General features: G+C 51.9%; 2 protein-coding genes and 1 long non-coding RNA gene across 5 annotated transcripts in view; 1 reads left to right on the forward strand and 2 right to left on the reverse strand.

Moving 5' to 3' along the window:
- On the reverse strand, nt 1–1,782 carry cnpy3 (canopy FGF signaling regulator 3). The gene is made up of 6 exons (XM_086024292.1): nt 1,488–1,782; nt 1,107–1,233; nt 880–976; nt 689–811; nt 478–595; nt 1–405 (listed from the first exon to the last, which is right to left on the reverse strand). Exons 1-6 carry the CDS (start codon nt 1,594–1,596, stop codon nt 218–220), a joined length of 762 nt encoding a protein of 253 aa, XP_085880418.1. The 5' UTR covers nt 1,597–1,782; the 3' UTR covers nt 1–217.
- Nucleotides 1,194–16,106, forward strand: LOC147150685 (uncharacterized). Its single transcript, XR_015085799.1, has 3 exons — nt 1,194–1,796; nt 1,864–1,946; nt 15,824–16,106. It is a non-coding gene; the product is annotated as an uncharacterized LOC147150685 (long non-coding RNA).
- The window catches only part of trpc5a (transient receptor potential cation channel, subfamily C, member 5a), a 33,900-nt gene continuing 21,030 nt past the window's right edge, over nt 5,234–18,103 (reverse strand). For all 3 annotated transcript variants that reach the window (XM_086024277.1, XM_086024279.1, XM_086024278.1), the window contains 10 exons: nt 14,403–14,540; nt 14,120–14,318; nt 13,742–13,881; nt 12,851–13,051; nt 12,402–12,523; nt 9,412–9,607; nt 9,125–9,334; nt 8,721–8,762; nt 8,124–8,213; nt 5,234–7,638 (listed from right to left, as the gene is read on the reverse strand). In XM_086024277.1, coding sequence (XP_085880403.1) covers nt 6,661–7,638; nt 8,124–8,213; nt 8,721–8,762; nt 9,125–9,334; nt 9,412–9,607; nt 12,402–12,523; nt 12,851–13,051; nt 13,742–13,881; nt 14,120–14,318; nt 14,403–14,540 — 2,316 coding nt within the window. In that variant the 3' untranslated portion in view covers nt 5,234–6,660. The remainder of the gene's footprint in view (nt 7,639–8,123; nt 8,214–8,720; nt 8,763–9,124; nt 9,335–9,411; nt 9,608–12,401; nt 12,524–12,850; nt 13,052–13,741; nt 13,882–14,119; nt 14,319–14,402; nt 14,541–18,103) is intronic.

Consider the following 18,103-nt stretch of genomic DNA (forward strand, 5'->3'; position numbering starts at 1 on the left):
TGAATTGTTATATATAAAACTTTATTGAAAGAAATGCCACAACAAGCACATTTTTTTGTCCACAGACGAAAAAAAACAGTAGGAAATTTACAAACACACATGCATCTTAAATAGCAGCTTGTAGACACACACATCCAACATGACATTAAAACTAAAGTGTAAGAGAATTGTTTCTTCATTGTAGCAAAAGTTCCTGCTAGCGCTCTCCACAAAGTCCTCACAGCTCCGTCTTCGTGTCGGTCAGAGGCACCTGAGGCTGGACTCCCTCTGTCCTCTCCACCTTCTTCACTTTCTTCTCCTTTTTCTTCTTGCTGTCACCTCCTTCGCTTTTCTTCTTCTTCTTGTCTTCTGCGATGGCCGCTTGGTCTCCCTTCCTTTTGGGTGCCCACTCCTCCTTCAAGCAGGCTGGGCAAAGAAGGCACATTGGTCAGCAGCCTCATTGGGACATGTCCTGTCCTCTGTGTGTGTGTGTGTCACCTGTGTCCTTTCCTTTGAGCACATGCTTCTCGCACAGGTATGTGGTCAAGTCTTCTTCCTGGCTGCCTTTGTACCAGTCTTCAATCACATCCTCATACTGCTCCACCAACACATCACACTGACACACACACACACACACACGTTACGCTTAGAACTCTGTTTGAGATCTTTTTTTTTTTTTTTTCATTGACCACCCCATGCATAGATTTACCCGCTTCTTGAGGTCAGACACTTCCGCTGATGTTTCGTTCCACAGCTCATATGGAATGTCCATGACCACGTTGACGCCTTTATTGACTAGGCCGTGAAGGGTGGAGAAGGTCTCGGACATGCCCTACATACAGAAACTCTTCTAGGTGGAGGGAGTAAGAAGGCGTAGCTATATTCAAAAGAGCAACTAACCTTGGCGAAGCGATTGCTGCCGCTTCTCTCTTTGTGCAGGTTGTACTCCAGAAGCCTTTGACACACGTTCTCCACTACCTCGATGAAGCGCAGGTCGCTGTGGACGGACAGACGGGCGGACAGACGGACAGACGGACAGACAGACAGGAGGATGGGCGGGCTTAAAGAGGTCATTTGAGGCACAGATGAGCAAAGACGTTTGCACGGATGCGCAGTGGCACACTTACGACTTGACGTATTTGATGGGCGGAGCTCCCTTGCTGTCAATGAAGCGGTAGTTGCGGTCGATGACTTCTTTGGTCTTCCCCGTTTCATCGAAGGCAGACTTCATCTCGATACTGACAAACTTGCACACTAAAAAGAATTTAAATGGAAAAAAAATGACATTACAATAACAAAACAAACTGATATAACACTGAATTTAGAAATATTGTATGACATTTTGTCTCATAGAAATTTCTTTGCCCAATGCTTTCTTTTCAATGCACAACTCATGACAGCACTGTTAGATATTAATGCATGTGATCAGTACTGATTATAGTGATTATTATATTATCTGCGGTTTCCAGTTAGTTGAAGTGCATTGTGGGTTGTTAGTGGTCACTTACCTTCACAAATGTCCGGAAGATGAACCCACTCGTCGTCGCCGTCGTTTTTCGCCGCCGTTCCAGCCGCAGCGACGCTTACCAAAAACCAAAAACGAGCCACAAAAGTCATTCCGCACGCCTTTCTTGGACTTTGGCCGATCGACACACTCGTTTTGTCCTTTGGGAGGTTTTATAAACGGATTGTTTTATCCTCCTTTCGATGGCTCATCGCAGCTGAGACCACTTCCGCTTTCGGCCGTTCACCCACCAATCAGAGAGGAATAAGTGGCACCAGCTCGACCAATGAGGATGGAAAATAGACAGGAAGAGGTATTTCCTGACGCATTTACGGTGAAGCGTGCAAGTTCGTGGTGCTATATGTTTTCCCCCTCCACAGGAGGGCGCCGTCTACACAGAAAATGTGAAAAACATGAAGGAGTCCAACGTGAACAAGATTGGGGCCTCTGAGACAACATTGTGGTGAGTTTGCTGTATCCATTTTCTGTCTCTGATGATAACCACACATACACACTGCTTTTTAATAATTTACATCTTAATCGTTTTTAAAAAACGTAAGCACCAAACAAATGTACAAGTGTCTGCTTCATGCATATAGTAAATTTATAAATCAGTGGCCGACTGCCAGGCCACTGTACCGTAATACCAAAATTGACCTTGAAGAAGTTGTGGTGGTAGAAGCTAGGCTAACTATTAGCTTGGAGCGACAATGTGGTAGTCACCTGTTCTTGTCCTTTTTATTGTTGAGGATGTTGTGAGGCATGCGAAAAGAACAGACTACACAACCAGTTTTTTGTTTGCCCACGCAGACGAGGATTCGCGAATGGAAATTCTGAGTGCATTTACATGCAGCCAATAAACCTTTAAAACCCAAATTTGGTAGTATTCGGATTTTTAAAAGCCACGTAAACGCGCTCAATAACCCGAAGATGCCCCTGTTTGGGTTTTTTCAATTCCGAATATCATGCCTGGGTTACTCCCGTTCCAACCCGAATATGCGTGCATGCATGCATGTGTACGGCAATCGGAATATGCTGAATGCGCGGGACGCTCTGCGCATCTCAACCGCAATTCATCTTGGTCGTTGTAGTCCAGGAAGTGCGATGAAAATCTACCAGGTAGCGAGCACATTTTTATTTGATTATGCATCTATGCATAATTCCAATACAAAATATGCACGTGAGGTGTTGCCATTATTTTTGTCCAGTGTCGTCAAGATCTACACTGTAGTATCTGTGACTTTGAATTGCATGAGTGTGAGTGAATGAGCTTGTCGCATTTGGATGCGGTTGGCTCAGGAACGCTAGCTGGCTAACCATTAGCCAGTCTGCCCGTTGAACGTCTCTGGGTGTCAGTTGTGACTGTGCAGTTAGCGGTTGAATGGGCTTGTGAGTTGTGCTAAATAAAATGATTGTGTCTACTCTACACTTTACCACCTATGGAGGAAATAACACTTAGTTGTAACTAGCAGTGGTCGGCTACGCTAAATTAGCTAGCAATGTTTAGCGTGCGATTGCGTAAGCCAGTTCTGCTTTGTTGTGGACTCGTTGCACTTTCGTCCTCTTTTTTTTTTTAAGCGTGAAATGATCCCCGGATTGGACATTCTCTTTTGTACACACTTGTTGCCACGTGAGTCGCAAAATCTGGAGATATAGTGACAAATCCGTCATAAATTCGATATGCATGATTTAAAGGTTCTTGAGCGTACGCCACTTTAGTTTGTCTTTTTGCCATGGGAGACAATGGTGACTGTTCTCCAGCCGTGTTTTTAAGAGGCGCTTCGGCATGCTGCTGCTGCTGCTGCCTGCCAAAAGGACAGCCGGCTCCCGGTGACGTCCGTCCGCGCGCGCGCACACACACACACACACACACACACGCACACACACACACGCGCCCCCCCCCCCCCCCCACACACACACACACAAACACACACACACACACACACACACAGGCCGGCAGATAAGCGTGTGTCTCATAGCACAAGTTGACACTGAGTTGGTGGAGGGGAGTTCGATGCGGCGTGCGCGAGGGAAAAAAGATGAGAGCTTTGAGAGCGCGGCCCACACAAGAGCTTTTGTGTGAAAAACCCTCACGTCTCTTTCGGCAATACGAGCATCGCACGCGCACGCGCACGCGCACCCGTGCTATAGACGCAGAAAAAAAGAGCTTTCAACAGCTGCACAAAGTGGGGTTAACGTTGGTCGCACACTGTGTGGAAAAAAAACCCATTTGATTTGGTGAAGCCAGTGCATTAGCTAGCCGTGCCGTGGTCCGTTTGGTACCGGACCACACCGAGAGACAGATCCCATCATCAGAATCTTGAAAGAGCTTTTTATTTGGGTGTTGTTTTTTGCTTAGTGCACCTAATGACATAACTAACTGGGATTGAACATGTTGCTGCAAAGGCTGAATTGTTTGACACCTGTCGCGCCGCTTCTTCTGCTCGCTGTATGGGTCCCGGGAGGGTGTGTGGGGCGACGCTTGGAGTGCTGCTGCTGTTTAAATACTACACAAATATTTGTCGCTACTTCTGCAGTACAATTAGTAGTACGTACACGCGCGCGCACACACAGTGTGGTTATTAGTGCCCCGAGCGATTTTGTCCTTGTTTTTCCTACTGTTGAAGGAATATAAATCTTCTTGTGAAAGTCACTATAGTGTCCTCTGTGTGTGCGTGTGTATATGAGTGAGTAAAGTGTGTGTGTGTGTGTGTGTGTGTGAGAGAGAGCGAGAGACGTGTTTGTGTGAATAAAACATGATGAAACCACTCCCTCAAGAGACATTGACGTCTAAATGTGTGTGCGTGTGTGTCACTGAAGGAGATTTATCTTGTCTCGAAAGGCAGATGAGACAACACACACGCACACATCAGGAAATCAGATAGCCATTACTGATATTGACCCCTCAGAATGATTGATTCTCAACTTTGTGCGTATGTGCGTTCACCAATCAAAGGAGCTTTTACGGTGATCAATACTCATCAATAAGTGTGTTCATATCTCATTGGCAGGGGGAAAAAAGGTTTGCATGCCTTTGGAAGTGGCGTGACATGCAGCGGCGCGTGTCATCACCGTTATGGCGATTGGCAAGGTGCAATTGATCGTGAAACCGAATGGGTGGGCTGATCGCGCGGCCGGTCGCCGTGGCGACGACCAGAAACGCCACGTGAGCGAGCCAATTAATAAACACGCACAGCAGACCTTTCCGGAGGAACCCCCCCGCCCCCAACCCCTGCAAATAAATCCCCTTGGCCATGTCACCGGTTGAGCGGTGACAAGCTGGCGCGTGGGTCGCCGTGGTTACGGGCACGCATTTTGGGACGCCGCGGTGGCTGCTTTTGACTTGTGTGGATACAAGTGTTAATCTTGTGTGTAGCATTTCGGATTTTGATTCACGGAGAATGGGGACTAGGCCATGCCGCCAATAGCACCCCCCTCCCAAATCTTCATAAATGCCATAATATGGCAGCAGAGCACTACTTTTCTGTTAGATAGGGCTATGGCCTGTCTAACCGAAGCACTTCATTAGTTACCTGTGTGCGTGCGTTTGTGTTGTGACGTGATCAAACATGCATAACTTGGTCTGCCCGTGCCCGTGGACCGCTGGAAGCATCGAAATAAGAGCAAAGTGACCCACACTGTTTTTGATTGGTTGTCGGTGGCAAAAAAACAAACCAAAAAATAAGACCAAAAGTCTCCACCAGCTGCGTGTTCTCATCGCGCCCTCCACGTCGCAACTTCCTGTCCGAGTCCAACAAGGTGGATTTTATTGAGCAGCTCCAAGTGGGACAAAATCAAGGAAGAACTGAAAGAGAAGCTGCAATTTTGGGGGCAACTCACAAAAAAAGCAAAAGACAAACCAGAGTAGTCCTTATCATTATTGTTATTATTATTATTATTAGTGTAATTATTACTAGTATAAGTGTTATTGGGGTAGAATGTCGTTCCGTGGCCCTGGTGGGTGCAGAAAGAGAAAGGGGAAAGGGGGTGCAGGTTATCACAACAGTGTTGGGGGGGGTTCCCTTAGTTCTTTCAATTTGGTCTCTTCAGGCTAACGTTCCAAGCAGTCCCGGTGCTTCCGTTCCGGTGGCTTTAGCAGGCCGTGTAAGTGGTTAAAGGGAAAACGGCCCGGCCCTTGTCGTTCCGTGACCTCTTCCGTCCTCCTTGAAATGAACGCGGTCCACTTGACCACTTGAAGACGCTCGTTGGCCTCCATCTTCGTCGTGCACCGTGGCACACGTTCCGAGAAAAGCTATTCCACGTGTACGATGCCCTCTTATTGCAAAGTCAAACATGACGAAGCCCCAAAAAGCCAACAAACAAAAGACAGCGATTGGCTATCTGGCTTGCGATCGAACGAGCCGATGAGCGCGTGTTTTAGCGAGCGCGTGCACTAATACGTGGAAGGAGGAAGTTGGCGGGACGTGGCGAAGTGAGCAACAAAGGCCTTCCTTTCCGACAAGACATCAGTCCAATTTGCATCGGGCTCGTCTTCGGTCGAGAAGTGCTCCACGCCCCGGACCGGACATTCGTACCTGTGGACGATTTAGAGTCTTCGATGAAGATAACATTTCGCCCCCCCCGCCCCCGTGGCAAAATGGCGGCTACTCTCAAAAGCTGGATTTACACAACACGGTTGAAGCGACTAAATTATGACCGCTTTGGCTTCCGAGTGACATGAAAGAGGAGAAAAAACTGCATGGAATCTGATATCATCATCATCATCATCATCATCACCATCATCAGATGGGAATCGGGCGTCTGCGATATCTGTCAACGCCAATGAAAGGTGGGATCTTCTGTCATCAAAGTAGACAAACAAAGGCATTAAAAAACAGCCCTGTGAACGACAGCACAGATCAATAAATGTGGTGCGCGTTAGAGCTGTATAAAACGCGGGAGATGAGGGTGAATATGTTCTGTACATCTGAGGTGCGACATTGACACTCGTGTAGGTGTTGACGTGCATTTTTGAGAGTGCGCGCATGCGGGTTGAGTACATGTAAACACAGTGATATGGGATGCGCGTCGGCGGTAACTAGAAAGATGGGATTTGGCCATTCAATGGGACTCATCGGGCACTTGGACCCGCGGTGTAAATCGGGCCTGGGCGCTTGGACGTCATCCCTGTGCAACTTGCTGGAACAAACAAAAAGTCGGGCCAGCCAAACGTGGCTCTATAGTTGCGTGCTGACCGAGTCTTCGACGACCTCGCAGCTGTCCTCAATGGCATCATCGCAGGGTCCGACCCACCCGCCCATCATCATCATCAGCCCGCCACCAGCCGCCGCCTCCACGCCGCCGCCGCCGCCGCCGCCTTGGAAAATGTCCTCGCTGGAGTCCAAGAGGCGCGAGCTGGACTCGGACATGTTGGACGCGCAGTGCAGTGACTGGCAGGGACAAGGGGGAGGCGGGGGCAGCGTCAGGAGCGCGTCACGGCCGTTTGTTCTCCGTGGCGAGAAGGAGGAGCTGTTGGCGTCCGCGGAGCGGCCCACCTCGTTCAGGCGGGTCTCGCTTCTGCTCACGCGCTCCAGTCCCAGGTCCGAGCGTGGGAGGAGCAGCCCGTCGGAGATGGTGTAGGAGGGCGGGGACTGCAGGGGCAAGGGCGGGCGCTTGGAGCGGGAGAAGAGGAAGGAGAGGCGCTTGAAAGAGTCCGTCTTAGCCGCCGGCGCCGACAGGCGCTGCAGGCGGCTCTTGGTGCGAGCCAGCGAGGTGGAGAGCGAGGAGGAGGAGAAGGACGACGACGAAGGCGACGGCGAGGGTAGGGCGCCGCTGGCGGAAGGGGGCGGGACCGCCGCAGTCTTCAGCCCGTTGCTCTTTGGTTTCTCTTCCCCCTCCCGGCCCACGCCGTCCTCCTCCCCCACCCCGCCCTCGCGCTCCGCCCGGCTCATCCCGGAAATGGAGCGCACCAAGGCGGAGACGCCGAGCGCGGGCGCCGGATGGCGCTCGCGCTCCTCCAGCGGCACAGTGAAGGTCACGCCCTTTGACCTTTGGCCGGCGTCGCCCGGCTCGCCGTCGTCCTCCGAGGCCGCGCCGCCGCCGCCGTCGTCTGGCGCCGCCTCGCCGGAGGACGAGTAGTGGCGGCGAGGAGGACGCCGGTTGCCCAGGAGATCCAGGACCTCGTAGCGGAAACTGGAGATGTCCTGCTTGAGTTCCTGGAAACAAACGCAAATGAACTCGATGACGGTGGGTGAGGAAGAGCAGGAGCTTTGGACGCAACCTCAAGGTCCCGAGTCAATCATTTTTTCGCAGACGTTCCTTGGAGACGTCCACGCTAGCGGCTTGAACGACGCCGTCTGTCAAACGACTTTTTACACCGAGCGGGAGGTTTATGCCCTCGGGATCGTCTGCTTTCAAACGTGTCCTGACATCTCTGCCCTGAAGATTGTCTCATTTTCTGGGAAAGTTAGAAGTGGCCGTTGGTACGACGGCGGTATGCAAAGGAGACATCAACAAAGACACATTACGTGTTCCGACTAGCTCACTTTTGGACCAACGAACGTGATAATGAGGATCTCTTGCAGCGTGGAAGATGAGAATGCCTCTTCTAAGTTGCCGCATCAGATCCACATGTCCAAAAATGCCCACTCGGAGTGGTCATCGCGATAGTCGCTAGTTTGTAAACGGGAGAGACGCCCACCTTGAAGTTCTCCTCCGTCAGACCCTCGTCCGTCTTGGCGCTACGGATCATGGCGGCCACGTATCTCTTCACCAGGTTTCGGATCACTTCCTGTTGAAAACGGCGGTTTAGTGTTCGCTGGAGGAAGCGCATCGGCTTATCGTGCGTGTCCCATAAATGACCCTAGTGTAAAACGGGATTTGGCCAGGATTCGGTACAAAGTGGGAGGAAATGTCATCTCCGACCTCGGCGAGAGAATCGTCCTCCCACAGTCAACACCTGCGGCGGCCAAGCGGCACGCTGAGCGAGCTGTCACTCTCCGCCTCCGCCAGAATGCGACGCCACGCGCTCGTCCGGCACCAGCCAAGGAGTCCTTGACAACATGGACGCATTTCAAAGCGGCGCCGGCCAGCCGGCCGGCCAGCCAGCGAGCGCCGATGACAAAGTAGCGCCGCCCGCAGCCGATGATGCGTGCGGCGAAATGCGTCGTTTGCTCGACGCGGCGCCGCCAGGATCCGTCAAGTGAGCTTGACGCCACCCAAACCCAATGTTCCCTTCCCTTTTGGATTCTCCTTCTCTTTGTGGAAAGCTATCTTAAATGAACTCCGTGTTACACACCTGGTAATGCTGGTTCTGGATCAGACTGTCAGCGTGACGCTCCTACAGAGAGAGAATGGGGGCGGGGGGGAAAGGGGAGACAAGAAATCAGGAACTGGTGTTTGTTCCATGTACAGTTCTAGCCTCTGCAGCAGTGATTGCAGGCATGCTTGGAGTGAATTTAGAAACACAGTTGAAAACGCACACGCAATCGGATCTCCGCGCTCAGCGCTCTGTGAACTTATGTGGGCTGCTCGGCTTATGTAACTCAGCTGACTTCGATGAAACGAACATGCCTGCGTGCCTGCGTGCGAAGGGGGGAACGAGCAGAGTGTAGAACGTGTTCGCCGGGGCGCCTTTAACTGCTCTGGACAAACGGCTGCTGTCTGACGGCGTACTCCGTTCCTACGGCGGTCTCGGCTCACCGTGAACTCTCGCAGGTTCTCGCACTTGTGCGGCTCGTCCCCGGGCGGCTGGCCGCGGCCGCACAGCTTGTCGTGGAGCCACATGAGCAGGTACCAGATGGATTTGGGGCTGGGGACGATGTTGAACGGAGGCGGCAGCGTTCCTCCTTCGTCAAAGTAGCTCATCCACAGCTTGGTCCGGGCAAACTTCCACTCGATGTCGGCGTGGTCCTGATGGGAGGGAGGCGACGTGCTGAGGTGCACGGCGGCATGCGCGCTCAAACGGCGCAGGAGCGGTTGGGACTCACGGCGATGAGCTGGTACGAGTTGTTCATCATGGCGATGAGCATGTTGAGGAGAACCACCAGCGAGATCACGTTGTACGTCCCGAACATGGTGGCTCCCACGAACTCCGTGAACTCGTGGCGGGCCTTCACGTTGGTGACGTAGAGGTTCAGCAGACCGAATATTGACCAAAAGAGCGACTGCAGAGTCTCAAAGAGCCTGTAGGGCACACAGAGAAGATTTTGCCCCTGTGAGCTCACCGAAAGCCTCCTTTCCTTTGCTCCCTGTAAAATGTGCCTCAATCCGTGTTATGTACACCGGCGCGCCCCTTTAACCCGTTGACTGCCGGACATTCCGGGACCCTCTTTTACCCTGATGTTTGAAAGAATGGACAACAATAGAAATAGGTTCCTGGGATTGAATGGCTGGACTGTGAAAAGACAAGTCAATTTGCCAATGGCAGTGAATGAGTTCAAGATCCATTTTTCCTACGTTTGAGCCCAAGAGAAACAGAACTCGTACCAGAAGCCTTTAATCTGCGGAATTTCTGAGGGAAAAAGCCCCCGGAGGCACGTCCTTTCAGACGTCCGTTATGAACAGGTTATGAGGAGATATGTGACCTCGAGCAAAGACGCCACAAGAGACGGGTCATTAGGAAATACACCTCGTGCGCAGTATGCAAGATGACTTATTGCCGGGGAAAAGTCAGGGAAACTCGGGCTTTGACTCTGTGGGGAGCTTTATGTACTCGACTCTGCCAGACCCCTGTGCTTATTCAGAACTTGAAGATTTCTGGCACTGGAAGAGAGTCCGACGGGGCCGGGATGCAAAAATCGAGCAACCGGGTTGCGGTCATCGAGGCAATAATCGATTGCTTTGTGACAGCACTACCGGCACTGACAACCCTTCTAGCGCAGAAAGAGGTTTTGGCAAGACCCTGGCCCTTGGCTGGGTTTCGCCCGTCGGATTTTGATCGCAATCACTACCTCGCCTCTCACTTGTGGTCACCTCCTCCGCTCGGCGAGGACAGCGGATCGTTGAATCTTTGATGAAGCAACAATCGGTGGCGGCAGTCGGCCTCGTCTTGGAGCCAGAGAGCGAGCGTTGGCCTGCGGGTGCTTGTATTTGCGCTGCATCAAATATTCAACAGCGACATTTATTCTCATGGCGGCTCGTGCGCGAGCGCAAATGAGGAGGGGAGTTGACTGGCCGTGAAAGAGGCAACAGAGCGTGACGCCGCCGCCGCCGCCGCGTCATTATTGTGAAACGAGAGAGAAGCGACATGATGACAAAGAGTCGGCGTTTCCTCACGTTAGCAATTCTCTCCGTTGCGCAGCTCATTTACACCCGCCCCCCCCCCACCCGGTTTTTCCTTTATTGACCTCATCGGGGTGCTAAATCCGAGCGCCTTTCCGGCAGCGGCGGGCGCCGGCGGGCGGCATCGTCATCCGTCAGTCACGTTGGAAGTGTTCTGGAGCCAGTTGTTTTCACGCCTCCTCATGCGCGACTCACGCAGACGCGTTGCATCACCGTGTCAAACACTCCAACACATTCATGCGAGCGGGACGGCGTGATGGGCAGATGAGACGCGGGGGCGCTTGCGCACCTGAGCGCAAGCAGGAAGTGCACAATTCCCAAACAATAACAAAAGGGACACTCTTCCAGCAACGGGGGGAATTGTTGTCTTAGCTAAATGGAGCCGAGCGCGCCTTTCTGTTCTGCCTCGCACTCGCGCAGGGCAAATCACGCATGCATTGCAAACAAATAAATGTTGACGCAGCCCTGGGGGCCGCCATCGCTCTGTTTGCCACCTCTCGCGGCGACGGGCGCGATGGTTGAGGTTGGGATATCTGCCGCCCCGCAACAGATGACTGCCGCCCGCGTGAGATCCTCGGGATATTTCTTCCCCTTTGTCAAAACGACACGACTGCGACACGAGAGCCTTTTCGCAAAGCAGGTTTAGTGAAAACTCAGAGTCTGCTAACCCCGAAATGAGGCAAACTGCAAGTTTTCTCTTTCAAAACGGGAGGTAACTCAAGCCAGAGAAAGAGGGGTAACTCTAGCCGGGTTCAGAGGGAGAGGTAACCTAAACTCTCGGTCAGTTGGCGCAGTAACAGACTCTCGGAACCTGACCTGGCCGGGACCAGGTTTATCGCAACGAGGCTCGAGTTTCTCTCCGTCGACAGATGATTTTACTTTGTGTAATCACTTAATACGAAATAAAAGCGAGTAAATTCAACACAGCGTTTATTTCAGGGGAGGCGGAGACAAGCGCGTGGCATGTCCTTTTGATAACGATCCCGTACATGGATGAAGGCGCGGCAGAGAACGAAATGTTCGTCGGGAGATTGGATTTGGTTTGAGCATTTCCTGGAAATGATCTTTTGGAGCGGTGCCGTTTCAAGTGACAGTCCATCGTCTACAAACACTGAAAAAGGTGTCTCAAGTCCATATGAGTCGACTTAAAAAAAAAGATCCTATTTTGTGCAAGCACCTGACCTGAAAATTGGGTAAAGTCAAGTGACGCTTTTTTTCTAAATATAATTGAGTGAATTCGGCCATCATTTTTTTTTCAGTGTACCCCCATGGGATTATGCCGAGGTCTCAACCGTTTGAACAATGTTTTGAGATTTCATCTTCAGCCGTTGCCAAGTGTGCTTCTCTCCCGCGAGATTGCACCGAAATGAAATCAATGACTAGGCTTCCGTTCGAGCAGTTTCCCCCCGTTATTATTGTGATCGCAAAGCACTACGTTGAAACGTACACGCCTCTCTTCCCCCGTTGCCACGGCGACCCGTCGAATCGGGGCTCCGCTCCTGCTGCCTTTTCATAGTCGTGCCGCACGCACTTGACTCCCGGCGAAGGTACTCCGAGTTGAGTGAACTGATTCAAATCAGCTTTTTGTGGAACCGTAAACTCAGAGTGTCCTCTCGCAGGGACGATCGAGTCAGACTTCAGGAGTGGACTTAGTGAAAGGGAGGCCAGGTGAACGGGGCTTCCCGCGGGAACTTACGTTGAGAAGGCGTTGTTCTGCCGCTCGCAGCGGATGCCCTTGCAGTTGTTGGGTTCCTCCGAGGCCGTGGTCTCGTAGTAGAAGTAGAGCTGGTTCAGGCCGTTGGCGAACGCCAGCAGCACCTGTGCAAGGAAACGCCCGGGCTTCTCACGAGTGCTCTTTTGCGCGCACGTTCAACCGCAGCGTGAAGGCGTTGCATCGACACGCTACGGACTAAGCGTTGCCCCGCCGCGGGTGACGTTGTAGGACCGGGTGCGGCCCAATTGTCAGCATGACGGCGGCGTAGTGGGCAAGCAGGCAGCTCCCTGGAGCGTTGGCGTTGACCGAGTCGCGCTTGTAATCAAGCGGGCCTGTGGCGTCCTCGAGAGGACGCGCCCCCGTCACCATCAAAGGCTCGGCGGCGTCGCCCCTTTATTTTGGAGGAGGAGAAAGAAAAGCTCTTGGCTTACCAGGCAGTAGATGAAGAGGAACTTGAGGATGTCCAGCAGCATCCTGCCCAGCGAGATCTGCAGCGGCCCGAGGTGCGAGTTGGCGGTGAAGAGCGAGATGAGTCGCAGCGAGCTGAAGATGTTGGCGATGGCGAACAGAGCCTCTGCGATGAGCGTTGGGTGCCACATCTCCCACTCCTCCCTGGGCCGCGACGAGTTGTACTGCCGCAAGAGTCGACAACGCGCAAATGCTCAACGACTCCGAAGCTATTTCGCTCTCCTCCGGATGACGCGCTCGGGGCGGACAACGAGGCGCTCCAAAAGCCGGCCATCTTCCCGAGGGAAGGTGCATTTCACGGCCGTAGGCGTAGCGGGCGGGCGGGCGGGCTGGGCTAGCTAGCGGCGCGGCGCGGCGCGGTTGCGCCGCACAAGCGACATTGCCCAAAAAGGCGAGCGGGTCGGGACAGGTGAAAAACTGTTTCACGCTCCACGATTCGCCACGACGTAGTTCTCAGTCTTTGCACCTTTTCAGTAAGCGTCTTTACAAACAAATAGGACTTCATTTTCGACATCACCCGAAAGAGGTGAAGTATAACGCTCCAACTGCTGCTTCTTTGATGTTTGGGTATGTACATGTGTACATGTGATGGATGTGTAAAGGGGGTGCGCGTGCGTGTGCGCGTTTGTGTGGGCGGATGGCCCGGCACCATCGGCGGCTCACAGATGCTGCAGATGGCTCGGCGTCTGGTGAGTGAATGTGCGTGCGTGCGTGTCTGCCTGTGCGTGTGTTCAAACCACATCTTGTTTGCTTGTAGACAAAGATTTGCAGCGATACAAAGCATCTCCGTAGCAAATTGCGTAGTTTGACGATGGCATCGAGCACTGAGGGATGCTGGGAGCAGTAGGCGTTACCTTAACGTAGGCCACTATCTTGAGCGATATGGTGGCCAGGTAGAGGGAGTTCATGGCAAAGTCCATCAGGTTCCACCAGTCATGGATGTACTCGGTGAAGCCCCCGTCCCACATCTCCTTTATCTCTGCCCAGATGAATCCTGAAGCGCACACGCACATTTCTGACATGCATCCATTTTCTGAAGCGTATCCTCTCTCGTGTCACGGTTGACTGGGCGAGGGGCGGGGCGCGCCGCATCTAAGCCCGTCTAGATAACGCGCGAACCGCTCACACCTCGCGAGTCGTCCATGAAAAGCATTTTCAATGTTTTCACATGCGAGACATGCGGTCGGGTCATTGCGAGCGAGCCGTCGCGAGTGTTGCGAGCGCGCGCGTACCCAGCACCCACGGCAGAATCATCCACTCCACGATGGTGGGCGGCGGCCCCTGCATGTGCAGGTTGGTGCGGGCGATGTGCTGCGAGGCCAGCAGGAGCAGGAACAGGAAGGTCAGGTAGGACGCCGTGTGACAGATGAACTTGATGAAGGGCTTCTTGATGAAGCGGCCCAGCGCGCCTTTGGGAGCCAGCAGGTAGATCTGAAAGCGGCGGGAGACGAGAGATTCAGCGCGGCGCGGCGCGGCGCGGCGCTCGCCCGCCCGCCCGACCGCGCTCCGGCCTACCAGCGAGAAGACGGGAAACAGGAGTCCGATGATGAAGCAGGTGACTAGCTTGACCACCCAGTGGCGTCGCCTCCAGCCCGGGAAGCCGTCGTACCACAGCGTCGCCAACAGTTGCTGGCAGTTGGGCTGCGCCACAAACTGGAGACACACAGCGGGCAACACATCCCACTCAACCATCAACCAACGACCAAATGTAGTAGACCGAAATGTCCCCGGGGACTTGGACTCTCCGGAGACCCTGTCCGGCCCGTCTCCCTCCTCCGACACGGCCCCGTTCAAATGAGATCGGGATCGTCGGCGGCCTTCGGAAAGGCGCGCTGGTCTCCCACCTCGTGAACCTTAACGTCAATCAAGCCTTGGTCCAAACCCTTCCGAGGGAGGCAAATGTCCCAATGACAATCCGCACAATCCGTTGTCTTCCTCGTTGCTACCGTCAAGATCCGTTGGATTGCGACGACACGGACGACGGCTTCCTGGTCCAATCTTCGGACGCCGTCGCTAATGCCCAGTGATGAGAATCTTTCGTACGCTTATTTTCCACGCTGGCTCAGTAAGGTGATCCTAGCCACACAAAACGGCAATAAAGCCTTTTTGGAATGATTATTTTTACCTCGCGGTCGTTTGGTCGTTTGGCACTCTTGATTCCGCTCGTAGGCACGGCTCTACTTCTGTCCAAACGGCACGTGACGGCTTTTGCGTTTGGACTCTTGCGCTTCCTTCGCTTTCCTCGCGGCGTTCTGTCTCAAGTGGCCCTGACCAGCCCCCGTCGCTTTCCGCATCTCTCGCTCAGGCTCCGGTTTGGTTTCCTGTTGCTATGGCGACGGCATGCTAATGAGGGTCTCTCGGCTCTTGCTCTTTTCTCTGCTTTTCCACTTCACGTCTGAGTTGGAAACAAAGTTGCGCACGGGCCTGCTCTCGGATATCGAGGACATGCAAATGACCCGTGAATTAGCTTGAATTCATACACGCAATAAGCATGAAATCCGGGCTGCTGGCAGCAAACGTTCGAGTGACGTTTGGAAAAAAAAAACCAAAAACCAAAAAACAACAGGAGCAACGGCGAGCGCACACAAAGATGATTCCGAGAATTTGAGCGTTGCCCGTTTAGGCGCATGAAACGCCTCCCGCCGCGAACGTTCCCGGCAGCGGGCCCACTGCCGACAAGAGACAAAGCGGAGCGGATTCATTTGTCTTTCTTTGAATAAATGTAATTAATAAAAGCAGCCAGCCGTCATGCCGTGACTCGGGGGAGTCGTGTCGGGCGAGGAAACGAGCTGAGTGGAAAGCCCGGTTCTCCGCTCAGGGCCCGAGCTCCCTTTTAGTCAACGCTTAATGGAGACTTTCGATGGCTGCTGTTAACCTGCTGAGTGAAGCCTGGGCAAACTCTCAATTTGACGTTTCTCACTTCCTTGTTCACCCAGGTAGCTCCTCACAAGGAAACGCAAGATTGATTCCGCACCACCAAGACGGAGGGGCAAAAAGCGCTGCGCAGCTTCTGCTGGAAGAATGCAGACCTTTATTTCACACCTTTGATTTTCAGAAGCTTTTCAGTCAATGCAATTGCTTGACCTCAAACCGATAAGGGTAAAACGACTCGTGCATTTTGTAGGAAGAGAGAAAAACAGGTAACGTCAGATGCAGATGCAGATGCAGATGTCAAGTCGAGGCTCGTACGTCATTCCGTGGGGCCAAAGCAAATCATGGTTCTCGACCAAAATTACAATCGTGTTTTTGTCATATAGTTGCATGTAGTTATCCCGTCTCCTGTATAAAGGCTGAAATGCATTTATTTATTTTAGTCTATTCTATAGTTGAGATTCACTTGTTTGGGTGGGGGGCGGGTCACCAACCCACTTTGGAAATATAAATTAAACAAGTAGTGACCAAACTATTTTCCCTGAGTTCCGATTTCAAAAGTAGTTATCCATCAATTTGATGTAATAATCGGATGAATTTTCCAGATCAATTGTACTTGCAGCAGCTATTTGAACACAAACTGTTCAACAACATGTAGATGCAGACAATGCAAGAATACTCACATGCATATATTCTTTATGCTCTGCGAAAAATGACAAATCTTACAACCGTTGCGGTTTACCGAGTCCTATACTTGTGAGTGTTGCGATTCAAACGGAAGCCAAGCCAAACACGTTTTTTTCAAGAATATGTTCCCAGCAGGCCCACCGGTTGAAAGACGGCATTCTGTGCCCTTAGTATTACGTTCGGGGAATATGGGTTGAGCAGCGAAATCCGCCCCTTTTTAGTCATCTCAGGGGGCGGCCATTTTGTAAAACAGGTCATTACCCGAGCAGTTGTGATGTCATTTTCAGTCAACAGATGAGACAAAATGGCCGCCCCCCCAGATGGCTGAAAATGGGCCGATTAATTCTTATTCCACAATCAAAATGTTTATCAGAATGCCTTGTTGCAACTCGTGGGCTTGCGTGGAACATATTCTGGAAAAAAATGCTTGCCTTGACTTCCCCTTTAACTAATTGATTATTTAACAAGATAAATGCAATGAATAACTTTTCAGTAACTAGTTATGGCAGGGGGGGAAAAAAAATCAGTCTTTTAACCCTCTGCAGGACTCTTGATAGTGAAAATGGTTGTTGGGCCAGATGAAATAACAGCGCTAGTCTCACTTTGCCCACCCCTTTTGGAGCCAGAGCTTCTTTCCCGCTAATTTGATTGCCGCGCCATTTGACCTCTCTCGCGAGCAATATGCTAACTGCGGTGCGGCTATGCTACGTGGCGCTGGTTAATTCAATTAGGCCCGATGTAATCTGCCCGTGCCACTTGACGTTGCAATGTGCTAAGCCAAGGCTACGCTAACACAGACTCAAGCTTGCCATTTATATGCAAATGTGAACAGAGCTTTTTGTGGAGTCGGTCATTTGTTTGGCGTCCGCACTGTTTACGTGCTTCCTGTGAGAGTGCCGCATGTAAAGAGCGCCTCGTGCACGCTCTCAATTCCCTTCAAGGTGTCGTTTGATTATTCAACACGTGCACAGAAGGACACACACCGTGCGGACACTCGTGTCGACACAGTCGCACGCTCACTGAAACTGAATATTGAAGCGGGTAACTATCAAAGGCTTCAAGCGGAAGGCAACCCAAACATATTTTTGAAAGAATATGTTCAATGTAGGCCCACTAGTTGAAACACAGCACTCTGATGAATATTGCATTTCCGGAATATGAGCGAAGCCACCAAATCCACCCACTTTCAGCCATTCCCGGGGGGCGGCCATTTTGTCACTCCTGTCGCCTGAAAATGACGTCACAACTGCCCAGGGCTCGGGTAACGACCAATCAGCTTCAGAGAACAGGTGATTGGTCGTTTTCGGAGCCCTGAGCAATTGTGATGTCATTTTCAGGCGACAGAAGTGACAAAATGGCCGCCCCCCCCGTCAGAAGGCAAAAAAAAACAAAAACGGGTGGATTTTGCTGCTTAACTCAGATTTCATATTAATCAGATTGCCTTGTTTCAACTAGTGGGCCTGCATAGAACATATTGTTGCAAAAAAAAAAACCAAAATGCTTGGGTAGACTTCCCCTTTAAAGACTAAAAGAAGATCTATTAAAAGACACATATACACAGGCGTGAGAGATTGAAGGTAGGTAAAATGGAGTCAAACACTGAAAATGAGTGAGCGCTCAGGTGGGGCCACGAGGGTGGGAACCAAAACATTTGCGTT

The sequence above is a fragment of the Filicampus tigris genome, chromosome 2, assembly GCF_054856515.1.
Source record: "Filicampus tigris isolate MCC_2025a chromosome 2, RoL_Ftig_1.0, whole genome shotgun sequence".
NCBI lineage: Eukaryota > Metazoa > Chordata > Actinopteri > Syngnathiformes > Syngnathidae > Filicampus > Filicampus tigris.